Raw genomic sequence first — 22,625 nt, forward strand, 5'->3', positions numbered from 1 at the left:
ATCTGGGAACCATAAATTGGAAAATGCTATTGCTTTTTCATTTTTAAAAGTGAGAATCATATGATTTGTCAAGTTTATTTTTCATAATCCTAAATTGTAAGTCAAGATTTGCTCACCATGGCATTCAACAACATATTTTATCCCCTGATATTGCTGTTTACCAACAATATCCCCTCCCCACCCCACTCTCCCACAACAACTAAAAATTTAGAGTTGTCACTGCTGACCAGATTGTTGCTGGCCATCAAATTACTCTAGCCAAATTGGGCTCACAATGCTGTGTACCTCTCCTGGTTTGAGTGACCAAATGTCCTTATTATCTCTCTGGACTCTTTTAGGCAGTGTGGCTAGAATTTTAACAATTTTTTTTTCCATTTTCTATACTTCTATTAATCCCATTCCTTCTCTCTTACTATACAAATAAAACTCTCAATGAGTCAGTTTGCCCTTCCTTTCTTCCTTCCTTCTTTCCCTCTCTCTTTCCTTTCTTCATTTAATAAACATTTATTTTATGTCATGTATTGCATTAGATCTTGATAACTCAAAAGACAAATATGAAAATAATCCCTTACTTCTGGGAGCTTCTAGCCTAATAGGAAAGAGACATATAAACCAGCAGTTACAAAATAATGTGATCAATACTGCTACAGAGTGTGTTCAAAGTATTATAGGAATAGAGAAGACAGAGCACCTAACCATTCTTGTTTAAGAGATGGTTTTGCAGTGGAGGTGACACCTGAACAAAGACAGGGAATGGAAGTACTGTAAGCAAGCATATAGACCTCCATTTATTCAATGATTAGAACCTCTACTATGTGCAAAGCTAGGGATGTAGCAATGAATAAAAGAGAGTGTTCCTGTCCTAATGGTACTTACTTTATAGCAGGAGACAGGGAGTAGACAACCAGCTACATAATTAATTAATGGCAACTGTAACAGTGCTATAAAAAGGTACACGGTGCCAAGAGAGCCTAAGGGGACGTGGCTGAATGCTGGAATGGTGATGGAAGGTGGTGGTTAGAGATGGTTTCTCTGAGGAAATCATGTTTACAATGAAATCTGAAGGGTCAATACGAAGAATTCACTAGGGGAAGGAGAAGTGGAAGAGCCTTCTAAAGAGAGGTGAAAGCAGAAGCAGAAGCTGTAGTGTGAAGAACAGAAAGGACAGGAGCAGGAGGCCAGTTAGACAGCTATTGTAGGAATCCAGGTAAGAAAGCTTGTTGGTTTGGACTAAGGCGGGTATGTAGAAGCAGAGAGAAGTAGATTATATCTGATTGCATATGGGAGAGGGAGAGAAAGTGGGAACTTTCAAGCATGATGCTAGATTTTTGGCTTAGGCACCTAGGTAGATGGTTGTACCATTCACTGACCAAGATTGGCAGGAAGACTGTGAATTCAGTTTTGGGCATGCTAAGTTTGAGATGCCGGTGAAATATTCTAGCTGCGATGTTAAGAAAACAAGTGGGCTCCCCCAGTAATGGCTGGATTAAAGCCCCCATTCCTATGATTTTATTGTGAAACATGAACTTAAAGCTGGGTCAAAATGAGGGCTTACTTTCATTCCAAAGTCAGATCTATTAATGTAACTAAGGGTTATCCATTTCAAATTCAAGTACTTCCTGAGTCTGTCAAAAGTATATAGTGCTCTTTTTCCTTGCATTTTCCAAGATGGATGTCTAAATAGGTTTTTTCCAGCCAACCCTTTACCCTTTACTCTTCGCTCATCATTCCACTCCACCCTTCTTTGTGATCAAAGTAAATAGTAAATTGTAAACTTAGAGCTTTACAGATTATAAAGAGCTATATAATAGTTATTACTCTTTAGTTACCTGAAATATCATATATCAGATGTTTCATTTAGGACATATATACAAAAAAGAATCTTTATATTTCACAAAACTTGCTTAAAAAGGTATTAACCATATTTTCTTCCTAAAAATTCCTAGGTTCTCTACATTCTTAAGGATAAGCTCCATCCATTAGAACATTACATAGACAGTCATGGATGCCAATATGCAGATTTCCTTAAAGAGATCTGAAATGGAGGCGGTGGGGTGTGGGGGGAAGACAGGAGAACTTCAGCTCCATTTGCAATGTTTTGTTTCATTTAACAGGAAAGGTATGACTCTGAAGCAAATCTGTCAAATGTTGACATCTGTTAGTTCTGGGTGGTGGGTATATGACTTGTTTTGTTCTCTCTGTTTTATGATACTTCCATTTTTTTCCCCCACAAAAATCTGTGAATCCACAACCAAAAGAGACATAAAAGCAATTAATTCAGAAGCAATTTCAAATGTCACATATCTATTTTCTGTTATATATGTACTGCACTCATATACATGGCATTTTTTTTATTTAACAAGTTTCATTGCTTTGGGGTACTTAATTTGTATGAAATTAATGACCCTTATCCAAAGCTCCACTTTGTTAGCAGAATGAGTGATATTACAGAAGGTGATAATTTATTGGAGTGGGGTTTTGCTAAAGGCAAGAACAAAGCTTTATACCTTTAGGTGGGAATAAATTATAGCTTCATACAAATGTACTTACTAATAAATCAAAGAGGAAATTAAGGGAAGTAAATCTATGACCCAAATGCAGACTAGTTTAATGGGATGCTTTTCAGAGATTTTTCAAGGAGTACCAGCAAATCCCTTTAGATTTGCAGCAATAAACAAAATGTTGTATGGTGCTTAAGCGGCAAAACACAAGCCTACGTGTCTATTCTTCAGAGGGAAATGTTTTCTGCTTATGTAAAATAACTCAGAGAGAAGGCATAAAGAAAATATCAAAGACAGGTCAAGGAAGCTGATAATTGCTTTAAAGATGAATGTTATGCAGATAGAGGTAAAGGCTAACACAGATATCTTGCTGTTAATCCATCCAAATGATTAAAAGTAATAAAACACATCAAGTGTGGCATTTTGTTCCAAATGACTGTGGATTCACATTGTAGTAAGAAACTAGTTTTGGACACCATTCTGATTTCTCACAGAATAATTTATACTTTGAAATATATTACTAATTTAAGAAGATTAAGTGTTGTAATCTGTTTACATTCTTATCCATTTTTCCACTGCTTCATTTAGGCACTCTTTTCTTTAATATCTTTCCATTAATTTGCTGGCATAAGCAGATGATAAATTATTTTTTGTCACTGCTGTTTGCTCACTATTTTAATCAGAAGCTTGTCTGTGCTCCTCCAAGTCTCATAAATATAACTAACAGTTGTGTTCCTCTTAATACCTATAGCACTGTCTTCACCAACGATGAGGTTAGGCCCCACAGTATGAACTTCCAGCAAAAAGGCAACTCTCATTATTTTGGTATAGGGTAACAGTTAAGAGAAATAAGTACACTGTGCTCTGTAAAGAATCAAAGTTGAACTGCCAAGTGCCTTAGGCATCTGTCCTTAGAAAAAGTACCATGCTATTCCATCCTTGGAGTAAGTCCAGACTGGAATGGGTCTACTGTGATAGAGAAATACCACAAAGGATCCAATGTGACCCATATCATTTTGGGGCATGTCAAAACCAAGTTACATAGCTTTTCTTTGGGGGAGGCAGCATGCAGGTGGGAAAAAAGTGAGCTAGAGAGTAAAAATGATCTGGATTTAACCTCTGAGACTCCCTGTATAACTCTGGGCAAGTAAACTTAACCTCTGTAAAATATGAATAAGAATCCTCACTGGGTACATGTAAGCATGTACGTGAAAGTAACATACATGAGGTATCCAGTGGGCATCTACTACTAAATATTAATTTTCTTCCCTTACAGTATCACATCATAATGGGGTCTTTTGGCTCCACCTTTAAAATACTCAAAAAGAACCACAACTATGTGTCTCACTCCACCTTTCTTTTTTTCTTTTTTGGCCGCGCCGCATGGCGTGTGGGATCTTAGTTCCCCGACCAGGGATGGAACCCATGCCCCCTGCAGTGGAAGTGTGGAGTCTTAACCACTGGACCGCCAGGGAAATCCCTGTCCACCTTTAATCACTTCTGTGCCTATCGTGCCTGATCTCTGATTTACTCATTTTGGGGGCCCCTGATTTTTATAATCACAGAGATCATGGAGGAACAAAATATTATCCAGTCTTCTAAGAAGGACCCTTCCTAAATGACCTGAAAATTATGACCTACTGTATTTTTAAGAACCTCTAAAGGGACTTACAATCACCACTGGTAACTCATTACATTAATTTAAATTCCTTATAAACAAATTCCTACTAATGTCTAAATGATGCATTGAAGTTCCTTTCCTACCTTACTTTGTGAATATGATAAATTACAGACCCATCATACAACATTCCTTGAAATATGAAAACTGTAATCATGCTCCTTCCATCAGGCTCCACTTCAGGCCAAGAAAATGATATCACTGTTACCAAAGTGTCTATGTATTAATTAATACAAATTCACCACACAGCTTAATAGCCGGAAAAGAAAATGGGCTTTGAGGGTCTGTTATATACACTTATTAGCTATGGGGACCTTAGGCAAGTTACTTAACCTCTCTGAGCTTCATTTTCTACATCTGTAAAATGAGGATAATATATCTTAAAGAATTTTTTATTTAAAGGGTTAAATTAAATGAAATAATGTAGACATTCAAAATATAGTCACTATTGTCATCTTAAAATAAAAAGAAGGCTGAAGAGAAAAAAAAAAACCAAAAACCAAACACATACCATGTTTACTGCATCTTGATCGAAAGGGTTCCATTCTATATTCTGAGGATAGTGGGCCAGAACTTTGGATTTGAATGTTCTTCTCAAAGGACTCTGGTCAAAATTTTCACCTACAACAGATAATTAGTAATTAGTTAATATCTAGAATTTTTTCAAAAGCATGTCATAGTTTTATTTTTATTTTGTATGTATACTGACTGATAATGTTGAAATCTGATTCAATTTCTACCTCTAATAGTCTCAGTTGTAAATTTTTCAATGGACAACTGAAAAGGAACTGTTAATAAGAGATCTGCATTTAAAAGTTCAGAATCTGAATTTTAAAATCTTGGCTACACAACTGATACTAAAAATCAAGACATGCTAAAATAATCCTTGCTGTAACCTAATTACTGTCCTCATTTCAACATGTGGTGACCAAAAAAAAAAAAAAAAATCTATTTGGAAACATTTAACTCACTAAAGAAACATCTCAAATTAAGCTAATTATACTTCTTAAGATCCTGAAATTTTGTACATGGATAGACTGAATGCTGCAGTGCCCAAAGGAGGCAACTTTGCTTGAGTTCCCACAAAAATCTCTGGTAAATTTGACTGCATCTCCATGCTTTTACAAGTAACATTATTAACAGAATCAGAAACATCATTACTGAGTTGTCTGGTTTAGCAGACAGAACACATTAAGCACACTAACCTCTGAAAAGAAACAAGCTATTCTAAGCCAATTTCATCACCTGTTAAAATTCTGGAAGGGTAAAAGGCTATCCTTTGATTATTATATATAAGAAAACTCAGTAATAACTGTTAGCTCAGTTCTTTATGTCCTTGACCAAATTAACTCCCATGAGACCTGTTACCTCCAAATGCCTTACTTTCACAAAATATTTTAATATGGATGGATCTTAAATTCTCAGTGTCAAAAAGTTGAGATTAAGGAATTAGAAGACCTTGGGAGCAATACCATTCTGTCTCCTGTGTTCTACTTGTTAAGTTCTAAGTAAGTACAAAACACAAGCTGATGTATCAAAAGATAAATGCCACCTATCAGTATTTGTACAAATAAAAATATCATAAAGCAATTCACGAGTCATATTTGGACACCTAGTTAGACTCAGTTTCCATCTCTGGTAAAAATATAAAAGACGTATACTAAAACACCTTTCAGTGCAAAACTTATCAGATCACAGGAGGGAAAAGTCACACTGTAAAATCTTGCTGGAGACTGCAATATAAAATACGCAGGAGCGTTTTTGAATAAAGGCACATAATTTAAATAGATTTACTGAAGCAACTAACCTTTTACTTCTAATTTAAGCCCTTGGCTAATGATCATTTTCCTTTGGATTCCTCTTACTTATTTGGGCAAGCACTTCATCTCTATGTCTTTCTACCTCATATTTCCATCTTCTAAGAGATAGAGAGCTTTCACTTCTAGAAGAGAAGCTGTCAAAGGCATCCCTAAGGAAAGTTTATCAATTTCTGCACCATGCCTCTAGGGTATGGGAAAGTCAATGGAAAATGTGAAACCATCCATGGGTCACTACATCTGAAGAAAGGAGTCAGGGCTCATGGTTGATTTCAAAAAGGGTAAATGGTATCTTTAAGCTGGTACTAGATTCTCATGCAAACGCTAAGAAGTTTTAGATTATTTACTTCTTCATTAAAAAAAGAAAGGTTACTTTTCACTTCAAGTCGGAGAAAAAGAAAAACAAAAATTCTCTCCTGATTCTAAGGTTTATGCTGCTGACTGTGCTAGTGACACAGCAACGGGATATCCTCAGATAATACCCAGCCATCAAGAAACCCTCTCCTTCGCCCACCCTCAAATACCAAAAATGCTTATTTTATCATTCACAAATGTAAATAAAATAGGAAATACTGCAGGAGCAGAAGAAACAGCATATAATGCAGGATGTAACTCCTTGCAACACTTACCTTTTAATGAATTCCTGCCTCAGTTTGGTTAAAATAGTAACATTATCTTCATTCATATATCAAGTTACTAATGGGTCGGGAAATAAATCAGAAAAGTCATGACACTGCCATTTTCAATATAATTGTCCTGTTAAGGAAGGAACACCACACCCTCTTGAGGCACAATGAATCAACCAGAAGAGAGAGAAGGAAAACCACCTCCAGGGAAAAAGAATTTCACAAAAACAAAAACCCACGAAACAGAAATACAAATCTAACAAAAGAAAAACAGAACCACCACCACCACCATCACTTCTTATGAGACTGCTTTAAAAGGGGGGAAGATCATTGCTATATACACAGCTGTCTTGGCAAATATTATTTTGAAGAAAATTTGGAGAAAATCTGAGTGATAATTCTGATAACACTGTTAAGGATTCAGAAGTGAGTAAATGCAGCTACTCCTACTAGTACCAGTCAAAGAAGAGAATCTTGGAGATGCCTTTTGGAGGTGTGAGACAGAGCAACAACCTAACACCTTTGCACTTTGAACCCATAAACCTCTAACATAGAATTTATTGCTAGGACTTAGCAGGAAAAATGAATCAGTCTAAGAATTTGGATTCCCAGGAAATGGAAATTACATAAGTATGCTTTACTTAACTTAAAATCCACCTTTTAAACATTATCCTGAAATAAACAAGGATTATAAATTTGTGCAAATATTAATATCCCCCACGACAACTACAAGTGGACTTAATTTCAAGTAATATTGCCAAGTAACCTCCTACTGACCTTAAGCTACAATTAAGACTTTCCTCCTAAGAAAATAGGACATATCTGCCAAGAGAGCTTAAACACTAATGAATAAATAATTTCTTCAAGGCTTGAAGCAAATGAGGTCTTTACAAAAATTAAGATGCAAATGAGAGAACACAAATACAAAATAATATCTTTTTTTTTGCCTAAGCAAAACTGAATAAAGAAGCAATTTGATGGGCTTGGGATGAATTAAAATAATAATTTCTAACACCTCAACTTTTATTTTTATTTTTACCTGAAGTCGTATTTGCAGCATCTTGGCTCTTGCCATGACGATCTGCTTCTAGCCATTGGTACAAAACTACATAATGTAACAGAAACAAAAAAGCTTTATGAACAAAGAAACACAAACAAACAAAAAAGCAAAAATGACTGTGAAGAATGGAAAATGAGAATTAAAAAATTAAACAAAAGCAATTAAACATGAGACATTAACATCAACGGAACATAGCTTAACACTAATAGTACGTAGCTTATAAGCTATTAGTAATAAGAAAGGAAAGAGAATAGGTAATTGTATTTTAATGTAATAAGCGAAATGCTATTGAAACATCTGTAACAGTTATTCATATGGGAAAAAGTACACACTTTTCTTAATGCTAATTTAAAGAGAAATATCAGGAGAAAGCTAATGTTTCTATAGTCAGATATAATAAAATATGGTAGCAAGACCAAATGGACTAAATGACCAACTATGGAAATTACATCCCAATTTCTGCAAACCTATCAGAATGGCTGAAGTCCAAAAAACTGACTATACCAAATGCTGACAAGTACGCAAAGAGACAGAACTCTCGTAAATTGGTGGTGGTAATGCAAAAAGGTAGAGCCACTTAGGAAAGACAGTTTGCAGTTTCTTACAAGGCTAAACATAGTCCTACTACATGATCCTATAACCCCAGTCTAATCAGTAGAGAAACATAATACAAATTTCAAGAGGAGCAACCTACAATATACCTGATGAATACTTGTCAAAACTGTCAAGGTCATCAAAAACAAGTAAGGTCTGAGAAACTGTCATAGCCGAGAGGAGCCTAAGGAGACAAGACAACTGAATGTAATGTGGTATCCTGGATGGGTTCCTCCAACAGCAAAAGGACATTAAGTAAACAAAAGGAAATCTGAATGGAGTATAGACTTCAGTTAACAATAATGTATCACATTGATTCATTAATTGCAACACAAGCATCCTACTACCCTAGGATGTTAATGACAGGGAAAACTGTGCATGGAGGGAGGTGTGGTGGGGTGTATATGGGAACTCTCTTATTATCTTCTCAATTTTTCTGTAAATCTAAAACTGTTCTAAAAATCAAGTCTGTTTTTAAAAATTACATTCCAATATTTAATGTAAGGGCAAAAACATATATTATATCCAATCTTATAAGTAGTCTACCTTTTGTAAAGGCTAACACAGATATCTTGCTGTTAATCCCTCCAAATGATTAAAAGTAATAAAACACATCAAGTGTGGCATTTTGTTCCAAATGACTGTGGATTCATATTGTAGTAAGAAACTAGTTTTGGACACCATTCTGATTTCTCACAGAATAATTTATACTTTGAAATATATTACTAATTTAAGAAGATTAAGTGTTGTAATCTGTTTACATTCTTATCCATTTTTCCACTGCTTCATTTAGGCACTCTTTTCTTTAATATCTTTCCATTAATTTGCTGGCATAAGCAGCTGATAAATTATTTTTTGTCACTGCTGTTTGCTCACTATTTTAATCAGAAGCTTGTCTGTGCTCCTCCAAGTCTCATAAATATAACAAACAGTTGTGTTCCTCTTAATACCTATAGCACTGTCTTCACCAAAGATGAGCCTAGGCCCCACAGTATGAACTTCTAGCAAAATGGCAACTCTCGTTATTTTGGTATAGGGTAACAGTTAAGAGAAATAAGCTATGCAAACACAAGCTCAAGTTTGCTCGGTACAGAGATTCCATTAGTCAACTATCCTCTTATGTACTATTAACTAAGAAGTATCAACTCTTGGGGAAAAGTTTACTACAATGAGGACACAGGCTATTAAAAAATTCACACTAGAGCTCTGTAACTTAGAAGCTTTGAAGGGTGTGTAAACTTCTGTATGTCTTAGAGATATCAGAGTCTTTCCTTTAAAGAGCCAAATAATGATCACTGTAGGGTCCGAATAGCCGGGGAACCTTCCTATCCACATCTCAAAGGTCTGAATGATCCCAAGAGAGTAGCACAGGCTAAGCTTCTACTTTTGGATGCTATTTATCTATTCACAGATATTGTGAGGGTTCTAGATCCCAAACAAGGTTTGCAGAAATTTTCTATGCTCTCCCTCCACAAAACAACAAAAACAGGGCTGGGAAAGCTACCTATGGAACTCCTGAACTGAAGAAGTAAAGGAACTGATTCATTATAAATGGCTAAGGGCACCCTGAAATCACGACGGAAGTTATCTGGATCTTTAGGGACAGCCAGAACTGTGAACTGACATCCATCTATCATCAGGGATAGATGACCCAAAATAGACCTCTGAACAGCCACAAAAATACACCCAGTGTGCAAAGCCCTTGGTTGAGGGTGCCCCAGTGGGCACACAAGTCAGTACACTCCTCCACTCCTCCAGGTTACTGCATACTCCTGGGAGGCAATATTGTTACAACTGGGACTAACATGAAAGAAGTGGAGAAGCAGACCTCACTCACTGAATATACACTACAGGCGTTCCCTCTTTCTGGGTCACAAGAGTAACAACTACTAATTAGAGTAGTAGCAGAGTAGGGTAGTATTAGATTACTTACTCCAAGTGACACAAATATCTCCCCATTTAGAAAAGCAATCATGAATTTTACAAATGATGCTGAATATCCCTCTTACAGAAATGAGACACAAAGTAGGGAAACGAATCCATTCAGTGGTCTGATAATTCTGCCTAGCTCTTATTTAAAGCCTATCCTGCCCTGTTTAAGGTGTAAACTCTTGGCTGTGTTCAGAGTATCACTGCCATTATATTTACCAATTACTTCATATAGCCTTTGTTTCTGGTTTTACTGGACAAAAAGAAAAAATATGAAAGCTATTCCAGATCATTTTACTCTGGCCAGTTATATGGAGAATGGTACATAAGCAAAAATAATTTTAACAGATTTGAGATTCAATTATTTTATTACTGCCTCCAGATTACCAAACTCCAATTAACTATGGCCTAAATAATTCAGAGAATTTCCAGTGAAATACGTGCATCTGCTTCATGCAAAGCTATAATGTGAATCACCATTAGACCCAATTTGGATTTCAAAGTCTACTTTACAGCACATATATTTAAAAAGATAATGTATAACTATAAAAGAAATGTAACAAATATTTTTACTTAACATACTAGAATGTATACAGGCAGGTCTAGAAGGACTGAGCTCTAAAAATTTCTTAACTCTCATAAAGTTTCTGAAATATGTCATATTACAAAGAATCTAATCCTCTTCTTACTTTGTAGATGATGTTAGAATACCAAAAATACACCTCTTCTCCCTGTGGCTGGGAGCACAAGATCTGGCCTTTTGGTAGCTCTATGCTTCCTCTCAATTGGAACTAAGAGTAAGGGACCCTGCCCCCAGCTCCAAGTCACTGGTGAGGATTTCTATAGTCTGTGCATGAGGTTGCAAGTAGAGGGAGATCTGTGAACCTTGGAGCTATTTCTCAGGCTGAGATACCCTGTTACATATTTCTTCACTCATCTCCTCTCTGAACCTTCCCACTCCTAGGGCCCCAGTGAGTTCCCTCCCTTGTTGTCCATTTCCACCACAGTCTATTTCTGAACAGGGTATTTCTCCACAAAACAAGGCCAAGTCTCCCAATACTTCCCTATGCTCCTGTCCCTGAAGGATACCACTGAAGTCTAGACGCGTTAAAGAAAGTTTGCTGATAGGAATAATGAAAACAGAAGGGAAGTTGAAACAGGTAATCTCTTCTGCCCTGTCCCTTTTTCACTGTGTTCCTTTTCTCTCTAAAGGTAAAGTTAAAACACACACACACACACGGACAGAATACTCACAGTGAGTAATTTTTCCTCAGTATTTTGATAAAGGTGAGAGGAGGAAATGGAGATACTATGGATGCTGCCTAAGAAGTCCATGCTGAGGCAAAGAAAAAGGGATGATATGGTGGTGAGGTAACTCTTCTCCTTCCCATGTCTAACACTACAGGTCTCCAAATGTCTATCTCCAAAGACCCAGCCTGAATTAGTATGAGCGGGAGTTGGGAGAGGGAATACTAGGCAGCAGTGGGTCCTACAAGAGACTGACCAGGGAAAGAGAAAGGGGGGTGGGTGAGGAGGGGTGGGCACCTTCATGGTGGCAACTAAAATAAAGGGGCACTCCTGTGACATTCACAAAAAGACATCTCCTGCACATGTGCTATCTCTACACCACAGTAAGCTGTCCCCTTCGAAGCACATCCCCAGGAGGCTGCATATTCACTATTCATTCTGATAATTCTACAACCATTTAGACATCTCTGAGCAGGCGACGTATACGCAGAGACCTGATGAAGTAGTAGCCATCACATAGTTAACACACAGAGCTTACTATAGGCAGGTGTTATTCTAAGTGCTCTACATATATTAACCCATTTCATCATCATAATTACTCTATGAAGTAGGTCCCATTATGGTTCTCATTTTACAGATGTAGAAACTGAGGCACAAAAAGGTTAAATAACTTGCTCAGGTCAGATAACGAGGAAATTCAAACCTAAGCAGTCTGACTCCAGAGTCTGTGCTCTTAATTCTATGTAAGACGTCATCTCAGGAAAGCGTATTTCAGGCAAGGGAAATAGCAAGTGCACAGTCCCTGTGGTACAAGTGAGCTTGTCCCAGGTGAGATGCAGCAAGACCAGGACACCGATGCATCTGAGTGAGGTGGTGGAAAATGAAGTCAGAGAGATAGCCAGGAGCCAGATAAAACAGGACCTTGTAGGCTGTGGTGCGGACTTTTGATTTTATACTAAGTATCATGGGAAGTAACTGGAGTGTCTTAAACAGAGAAGTGACTTTGTTTTAAAAAGATCACCCTGGCAGCTGAGAGAACAGACTGTAGTGGTCAAGGGTAGATGCAAAGAAATCAGTTAGGAGCTTCTGCAACAGTCCAGGCAAGAGATGATGGCAGTACGGATTAGAGAGAGAGTGCTAGGGTGGTGAGAAGTGATAAGATTCTAAATACATTCTGAAGGCATAAAATATTATATATGATTTGCTGATGGATTAGATGTGAGAGAAACGAATAGTCAAGAAGGATATCATGATACCATGGGTTTTGGTCTAAGCACCTGGATGAATAGGGTAGCTATTTACTGAAACAAGGGACAATGGAGAAGACGGGGATTTTACTGTGGGGAGGAGGGCTGTCAGGGAGCTGGAATGAAGAATTCAGTTTTGGATACGTTAACTCTGAGATGCCTATTAGATATCCAAGAGAAGTTTTTGAATAAGCATTTAGATATACGAATTTAAATTCAGGGGAAAAGTTAGAAACATAAAAAGGACGGTATTTAACATCACAGGGCTGGGTAAGATCACTTAGGAAATGACTGTAGATGAAGAGAGGAAGCCTGGGGTCAGACCTAGGGGGACTCAAGCAACACTGAGAGGCTGGGAAGAGGATGAGGAACTGGCAAAAAGGTAAATGAGAAAAAGCAGTCAGTAAGGTAAGAGAAAACCAGAAGCATCATGGAAGCCAAGTTAAAGAAAATGTTTTAACAAGGACGGTGCTGACAACAGGAAGTCACTGTGACCTTGACAAAGAGATTTCTGTGTGGTGTGGGGGTGAAAACCTGCCTGGCGTTGTTCCAAGAAAGACTGCAAAGAGAGGAAGTCGAGGCAGAGAGCATAATCAACTCTTCTGAGGAGTTCTGCTGGAAAGATGATAAAGGGATGATATTGGAGGAGAATGTGGGGTTGAGGGAAGGGTTTCAGGTTTTGTTTTGTTAAAGACAGGAGGATGTTAACTCATTCAAGCAACATTTCCAGTGTGCCTACACTATGCCAGGCACAGTGACTGATGCTCTAGGTCTGGTCAGGACAGTCCAGTCCTCTGAGGATCTCTCGCTCTCCTATCTTGCCTTCCTAATTCTACACAGAGAGCTGGTTTGCCCATTCCATACTACATTATGGCTGATACAGGGTGTACTCCCCAGGCAACCACACTTACTATCCCCAGCATACAGCTTACCTACTTTATCCTTGTAAGCCTTTATGAAACAGAACAGGACCCTCTGAAGCCCTCCCAGGTACAAATCCTTTCCATGTCACCCATTTCTTGTTTGCAGGAAATAGGCTTCATTCAGCTTCCTTGACCTTCCCTGAATCCCAAAGGGCAGATTCAAACAGTTGCTTATCAGGGAAGGGAGAGAATGCAGAAACAAAGGAGGAGCAGTCAAGAAAGAGCAGTGCAGCCACAGGGCAGGGTCCTGGTTCCATCACAAGGAATATACTTAACAAAATACCTTTGAGTTCTTCTGCAGGAACTAAGGCCCCCACCCAGGTGGAGGATGGTAACTTCAGGCTGAGCACAAGAGTCCTGGAACACTGCCCTGTTACCTTACCACCAACCAATCAGAAGAAAGTCTGCACACAGTGGAAGAGAACAAAGACTCTGACGCCCTCCTCAAATAATTCTCCCTTTAAAAATTTCATGGTAGAGCAGAGTCTTTGGAGTTGGTTTTCAGACATGAGGCCGCTTTCTCCCCAGGTTGCTGGCCTCCTGAATAAAGCAACCTTTCCATTCCTACCAGCACTTGTCTCTCAAGTATTGGCTTTCAAGCATCAAGCAGCCAAACCTGAGTTTGATAACATTTATACAGGACACGGAATCCATGAGGGACTGCATTCTCTCCACTTTATCTTTTCTCCCTCTGGCACTCCTTGAAACAGTCCCAAACCATTCTCACTTGAATAAGCCATGCCAATTATCTTAGCACCAGTGAACAGCTATTAGAGATCCTGGATTTATGACAGACAGCAGGTGCTCACCAACATCCATGTTCTCCTCTCCTTCCCAATATCCTTGCATCTGGGTGGGGGCCAAAAGACTATTTCTTACCAATGAAATGCGAGCAGAAGTGATGGGTGTCACCTCCAGCTTGAGGCACACAACCTGTCTTTCTTCTGCTACTCATCAGCTAAATGCAAATGGAAACGGGGCCTTAAAGACAGGAAGGCCACACATGGAAGAAACCTGGCTCACTGAATGCCTCTGCAAAACAGAGCCCCTTCCCATCTTGGCCTACATTAGACTAAACAATGAATGAGAAATAAGCTTCTATTGTTCTGAGCCACTGATAGTCTAGGGTTGTTATTACAACAGTTAGCTATTTTTATATTTCTGGATTAGCCTGAATTTTAATTTGTGTTAGTTTTGACCTTCTGATTATAATGCCAATCCCTGACTATACTGCACCTTCTTTTCCTTGGTAATGCTCTACATTGCCTGTTACTGTGCTCAAATGCATGATGAGTATAGTTCTTCAAATATGGGATAAAATTTGCCCATTTTCTATGGATGCTCTCTACCTTTCATAGAAGAAGCCATATACCCACCACTAAGCTACTAATCAAGACCACAGGTTCTAACTCACGATGGGCCTATTAGCCTTTCTAAATCTACAACCTCTAAAATCCAGTTGGCGATCTTGCAGGTGTGGGCTGCTGGTCACAAAGGGAATCAAGCAAAAGAAGCTGGAGGGATCTCTGAAAATTCATAGACACTACTGAAAAATGTTCATCAATAAAGAAACCTGAATTCTGGTAATCCTAAAAGTTTATTTTGATTAAGATCTTAATAAAAGTACATCAACATCCATCCAGTAAGCTGTGAATTTCTAAAAGACTCATAATATATTTCCTTCTTGATTACATCAAATTTAAAGAGCCATACTTTATTTAGTTAACATTAAATATAAATACACTTCAATTACTGAAGTTTATTCACTGGGAACCAAAGGAGTACACAATACAGATATTCTGTTTCAAACTCAGCTGGAGGTACCCCAATTTAATTCTGTCCCTAACCACCTGGAGTTAGTGCAGGCATTATCCACTAGAGGGCATGGTCCCCAATAAGACTGCCCTGATTTCAGAGATTCCGCAGGCCATCTGCACTTCTCACAGACTGGCAATACATTTGGAAGTTCCCACAAACCCCTCTAGTTTGACAATTTATAACTCACAGAACTCAGGAAAGTGTTATGATTATAGTTTTATTACAAGGGATACAAATCAGAAGGACCAGACAAATGAAGATACACACAGGGTGAGGTCTGGGAAGGACTGCAGAATTTTCATGCTCTCTCCTTGTGGAATCAGGGTGTGTTACACACCACCTCACCCCCTCAACAATGTGTTCATCAACCAGGAAGCTCCACTAAGCTTTGGTGTCTAACGTTTGGGGCTCGAATGGGAGCCTGAACCAAGATGGCGGAGTAGAAGGACGTGCTTTCACTCCCTCTTGTGAGAACACCAGAATCACAACTAGCTGCTGGACAATCATCGACAGGAAGACACTGGAACTCACCAAAAAAGATACCCCACATCCAAAGACAAAGGAGAAGCCACAATGAGATGGGAGGAGGGGCGCAATCACAGCAAAATCAAATCCCATAACTGCTGGGTGGGTGACTCACAGACTGGAGAAAAATTATACCACAGAAGTCCACCCACTGGAGTGAAGGTTCTGAGCCCCATGTCAGGCTTCCCAACCTGGGGGTCCAGCAACAGGAGGAGGAATTCCTAGAGAATCAGACTTTGAAGGCTAGTGGGATTTGATTGCAGGACTTTGACAAGACTGGGGGAAACAGAGACTCCACTCTTGGAGGGCACACACAAAGTACTGTGTGCATCGGGACCCAGGGGAAGGAGCAGTGAACCCAGGGGAGACTGAACCAGACGTACCTGCTACTGTTAGAGGGTCTCCTGCGGAGGCGGGGGTGGCTGTGTCTCACCGTGGGGACGGGGACACTGGCAGCAGAAGTTATGGGAAGTACTCCTTGGCATGAGTCCACCCAGAGTCTGCCATTAGCCCCACCAAAGAGCCCAGGTAGGCTCCAGTGTTGGGTTGCCTCAGGCCAAACAACCAACAGGGAGGGAACCCAGCCCCACCCATCAGCAGTCAAGCGGATTAAAGTTTTACTGAGCTCTGCCCACCAGAGCAACCCCAGCTCTACCCACCACCAGTCCCTACCATCAGGAAACCTGCACAAACCTCTTAGATAGCCTCATCCACCAGAGGACAGACAGCAGAAGCAAGAAGAACTACAATCCTGCAGCCTGTGGAACAAAAATCACATTCACAGAAAGATAGACAAGATGAAAAGGCAGAGGGCTTTGTACCAGATGAAGGAACAAGATAAAACCCCAGAAAAACAATGAAATGAAGCAGAGATACACAACCTTCCAGAAAAAGAATTCAGAATAATGATAGTGAAGATGATCCAGGACCTCGGAAAAACAATGGAGGCAAAGATCGAGAAGATGCAAGAAATGTTTAACAAAGACCTAGAAGAATTAAAGAACAAACAGAAATGAACAATACAATAACTGAAATGAAAAATACACTAGAAGGAATCAATAGCAGAATAACTGAGGCAGAAGAACGGATAAGTGATCTGGAAGACAGAATGGTGGAATTCACTGCTGCGGAACAGAATAAAGAAAAAAGAATGAAAAGAAATGAAGACAGCCTAAGAGACCTCTGGGACAACATTAAGTGCAACAACATTTGCATTATAGGGGTCCCAGAAGGAGAAGAGAGAGAGAAAGGACCCAAGAAAATATTTGAAGAGATTATAGTCGAAAACTTCCCTAACATGGGAAAGGAAAGAGCCACCCAAGTCCAGGAAGCACAGAGAGTCCCATACAGGATAAACCCAAGGAGAAACACGCCGAGACACATAGTAATCAAATTGGCAAAAATTAGGGACAAAGAAAAATTATTGAAAGCAGCAAGGGAAAAACGACAAATAACATACAAGGACTCCCACAAGGTTAACAGCTGATTTCTCAGCAGAAACTCTACAAGCCAGAAGGGAGTGGCATGATAGACTTAAAGTGGTGAAAGGGAAGAACCTACAGCCAAGATTACTCTACCCGGCAAGGATCTCATTCAGATTCAATGGAGAAATCAAAAGCTTTACAGACAAGCAAAAGCTAAGAGAATTCAGCACCACAAAACCAGCTCTACAACAAATGCTAAAGGAACTTCTCTAAGTGGGAAACACAAGAGAAGAAAAGGACCTACAAAAACAAACCCAAAACAATTAAGAAAATGGTCATAGGAACATACATATCGATTATTACCTTAAACGTGAATGGATTAAATGCTCCAAGCAAAAACATAGGTTTACTGAATGGATACAAAAACAAGACCCATATATATGCTGTCTACAAGAGACCCACTTCAGACCTAGGGACACACACAGACTGAAAGTGAGGGGATGGAAAAAGATATTCCATGCAAATGGAAATCGAAAGCTGGAGTAGCAATACTCATATCAGATAAAATAGACTTTAAAATAAAGAATGTTACAAGAGACAAGGAAGGACACTACATAATGATCAAGGGATCAATCCAAGAAGAAGATATAAAAATTATAAATATATATGCACCCAACATAGGAGCACCTCAATACATAAGGCTAACAGCTGTAAAAGAGGAAATCGACAGTAACACAGTAATAGTGGGGGACTTTAACACCTCACTTACACCAATGGACAGATCATCCAAAATGAAAATAAATAAGGAAACAGAAGCTTTAAATGACACAAGAGACCAGATAGATTTAATTGATATTTATAGGACATTCCATCCAAAAACAGCAGATTACACTTTCTTCTCAAGTGTGCACGGAACATTCTTCAGGATAGATCACATCTTGGGTCACAAATCAAGCCTCAGCAAATTTAAGAAAATCGAAATCATATCAAGCATCTTTTCTGACCACAACGCTATGAGATTAGAAATCAATTACAGGGGAAAAAACATAAAAAACACAAACACATGGAGGCTAAACAATACGTTACTAAATAACTAAGAGATCACTGAAGAAATCAAAGAGGAAATCAAAAAATACCTAGAGACAAATGACACTGAAAACACGACGATACAAAACTTATCGGATGCAGCAAAAGCAGTTCTAAGAGGGAAGTTTATAGCTATACAAGCCTACCTCAAGAAACAAGAAAAATCTCAAATAAATAATCTAACCTTACACCTAAAGGAACTAGAGAAAGAAGAACAAACTAAACCCAAAGTTAGCAGAAGGAAAGAAATTATAAAGATCAGAGCAGAAATAAATGAAACAGAAACAAAGAAAACAATAGCAAAGATCAATAAAACTAAAAGCTGGTTCTTTGAGAAGATAAACAAAATTGATAAGCCATTAGCCAGACTCATCAAGAAAAAGAGGGAGAGGACTCAAATCAATAAAATCAGAAAGGAAAAAGGAGAAGTTACAACAGACACCACAGAAATACAAAGCATCCTAAGAGACTACTACCAGCAACTCTATGCCAATAAAATGGACAACCTGGAAGAAATGCACAAATTCTTAGAAAGGTATAACCTTCCAAGACTGAACCAGGAAGAAACAGAAAATATGAACAGACCAATCACAAGTAATGAAATTGAAACTGTGATTTAAAATCCTCCAACAAACAAAAGTCCAGGACCAGATGGTTTCACAGGTGAATTCTATCAAACATTTAGAGAAGAGCTAACACCCATCCTTCTCAAACTCTTCCAAAATATTGCAGAGGAAGGAAAACTCCCAAATTCATTCTATGAGGCCACCATCCCCCGATACCAAAACCAGACAAAGACACTACAAAAAAAGAAAATTACAGACCAATATCACTGATGAATATAGATGCAAAAATCTTCAAGAAAATACTAGCAAACAGAATCCAACAACACATTAAAAGGATCATACACCACGATCAAGTGGGATTTATCCCAGGGATGCAAGGATTCTTCAATATACACAAATCAATCAATGTGATACACCATATTAACAAATTGAAGAATAAAAACCATATGATCATCTCAATAGATGCAGAAAAAGCTTCTGACAAAATTCAACACCCATTTATGATAAAAACTCTCCAGAAAGTGAGCATAGAGGGAACCTATCTCAACATAATAAAGGCCATATACGACAAACCCACAGCAAACATCATTCTCAATGGTGAAAAACTGAAAGCATTTCCTCTAAGATCAGGAATAAGACAAGGATGACCAGTCTCACCGCTATTATTCAACATAGTTTTGGAAGTCCCAGCCTCGGCAATCAGAGAAGAAAAGAAATAAAAGTAATACAAATTGGAAAAGAAGAAGTAAAACTGTCACTGTTTGCAGATGACATGATACTATACATAGAGAATCCTAAAGATGCCACCAGAAAACTACTAGAGCTAATCAATGAATTTGGGAAAGTTGCAGGATACAAAATTAATGCACAGAAATATCATGCATTCCTATACACTAACGATGAAAAATCTCTAAGAGAAATTAAGGAAACACTTGCATTTACCATTGCAACAAAAATAATAAAATACCTAGGAATAAACCTACCTAAGGAGACAAAAGACCTGTATGCAGAAAAGTATAAGATACTGATGAAGAAATTAAAGACAATACAAACAGATGGAGCGATATACCATGTTCCTGGATTGGAAAAAATCAACATTGTGAAAATGACTACACTACCCAAAGCAATCTACAGATTCAATGCAATCCCCATCAAACTACCAATGACATTTTTCACAGAACTGTAACAAAAAATTTCACAGTGTGTTTGGGAACACAAATGACCCCGAATATCCAAAAAAATCTTGAGAAAGAAAAACGCAGCTGGAGGAATCTGGCTCCCTGACTTCAGACTATACTACAAAGCTACAGTAATGAAGACAATATGGTACTGGCACAAAAACAGAAACATAGATCAATGGAACAAGATAGAAAGCCCAGAGATAAACCCACGCACCTATGGTCAACTAATCTATGACAAAGGAGGCAAGGATATACAATGGAGAAAAGACAGTCTCTTCAGTAAGTGGTGCTGGGAAAACTGGACAGCTACATGTAAAAGAATGAAATTAGAACACTCCCTAACACCATACACAAAAATAAACTCAAAATGGATTAGAGATCTAAATGTAAGACTGAACACTGTAAAACTGTTAGAGGAAAACATAGGAAGAACACTCTTTGACATAAATCACAGCAAGATCTTTTTTGATCCACCGCCTAAAGTAATGGAAATAAAAACAAAAAGAAACAAATGGGACCTAATGAAACTTAAAAGCTTTTGTAAAGCAAAGGAAACCATAAACAAGACGAAAAAACAACTTTCAGAATGGGAGAAAATATTTGCAAACGAATCAACGGACAAAGGATTGATCTCCAAAATATATAAACAGCTCATGCAGCTCAATATTAAATAAACAAACAACCCAATCCAAAAATGGGCAGAAGACCTAAATAGACATTTCTCTAAAGAAGACATACAGATGGCCAAGAAGCACATGAAAAGCTGCTCAACATCACTAATTATTAGAGAAATGCAAATCAAAACTACAATGAGGTATCACCTCACACCAGTTAGAATGGGCTTCATCAGAAAATCTACAAACAACAAATGCTGGAGAGGGTGTGGAGAAAAGGGAACCCTCTTGCACTGTTGGTGGGAATGTAAACTGATACAGCCACTATGGAGAACAGTATGGAGGTTCCTTAAAAAACTAAAAATAGAATTACCATATGACCCAGCAATCCCACTACTGGGCATATACCCAGAGAAAACCATAATTCAAAAAGACACATGCACCCCAATGTTCATTGCAGCACTGTTTACAATAGCCAGGTCATGGAAGCAACCTAAATGCCCATCGACAGACGAATGGATAAAGAAGTTGTGGTACATATATACAATGGAATATTACTCAGCCATAAAAAGGAACGAAATTGGATCATTTGTTGAGACGTGGATGGATCTAGAGACTGTCATATAGAGTGAAGTAAGTCAGAAAGAGAAAAACAAATATCATATATTAACGCATATATGTGGAACCTAGAAAAATGGTACAGATGAACCAGTTTTCAGGGCAGAAATTGAGACACGGATGTAGAGAACAAACGTATGGACACCAAGGGGGGAAAGCCGCGGGGGCATGGAGGTGGTGGTGTGATGAATTGCTCGATTGGGATTGACATGTATACACTGATGTGTATAAAATTGATGACTAATAAGAACCTGCTGTATAAAAAAAAAACAAAAACCTGAGCCTAGGGGATTAGGGGAGGGATGGAGTGGGAGGTTGGGGTTAGCAGATGTAAGCTATTATATATGGAATGGATAAACCACAAGGTACTACTGTATAGCACAGGGAACTATAGTCAGTATCCTATGATAAACCATAATGGTAAGGAATATTAAAAAAAGAATGTATATATATGTATAGCTGAATCACTTTGTTGTACAGCAGAAATTAACACATTGTATATCAACTACACTTCAATAAAAAAATAAATTAGTATTAAAAAAGTAAAAATAAAAATAAAGTTTGGGGCTCCATTACATAGGCAGGACTGATTAAATCATTAGCCATGTTATTGAAACTCAATCTCCAATCTCCTCCCCTCTCCTAGGTTGGTTCAATGTCCTTCTGTGACCAACCCCTACCTGAAGCTATCTAGGAGTCCCATCATTAGTTGCCTCATTAGGATAATATTCTTATTACCAGGAAATCCCCAGGGTTCTAGAAGTTCAGTGCCAGGAACTCAGGACAAAGACCAGATAAAGTCTTACTAGGCACTGTGCATCCTACCACCAAGCATAGAAGACAACAGTACATTATTTACTTGCAAAAATAACCTTAACAATGAAGCCAGGATCTATAGTCCTCTGCTAATGATGAAAAAACAAACCGTTCTGCTCCTAATCCATGCTTGTCATACTATCCCCTTTGTAATAAAATATGAAACAAGAAAAAAACTTTAAAAAGCCATTGAAGTACTATAACTGACATCATGAAACTCTCTAAGAGGAAAGGGTTTACTATTATTATTATTATAAATAATATAAAAGGGTTTATTTATTATTATAATTATTATAAATAATAATTATAGCCAAGAAAACAAGGTTCTAGGGAGTTCCCTGGTGGCGCAGTGGT

The 22,625-nt window shown here is 38.2% G+C and overlaps 1 protein-coding gene across 4 annotated transcripts in view; it reads right to left on the minus strand.

The window, feature by feature from the left end:
• The window catches only part of DENND5B (DENN domain containing 5B), a 214,622-nt gene that overhangs the window by 106,617 nt on the left and 85,380 nt on the right, over nucleotides 1–22,625 (minus strand). For 3 of the 4 annotated variants that reach the window (XR_009505338.1, XM_059935600.1, XM_059935598.1), the window contains exons 2-3: nucleotides 7,662–7,727; nucleotides 4,691–4,800 (exon numbers count right to left, since the gene is read on the minus strand). Coding sequence is in view for 3 of the 4 variants with exons in the window: in XM_059935600.1 (XP_059791583.1) it covers nucleotides 4,691–4,800; nucleotides 7,662–7,727 (176 nt within the window). In the remaining variant the exon portion in view is untranslated. The remainder of the gene's footprint in view (nucleotides 1–4,690; nucleotides 4,801–7,661; nucleotides 7,728–22,625) is intronic. The other variant, XM_059935599.1, reaches the window with a different exon arrangement.

The sequence above is a fragment of the Balaenoptera ricei genome, chromosome 10 (assembly GCF_028023285.1).
Source record: "Balaenoptera ricei isolate mBalRic1 chromosome 10, mBalRic1.hap2, whole genome shotgun sequence".
Classification (NCBI taxonomy): domain Eukaryota; kingdom Metazoa; phylum Chordata; class Mammalia; order Artiodactyla; family Balaenopteridae; genus Balaenoptera; species Balaenoptera ricei.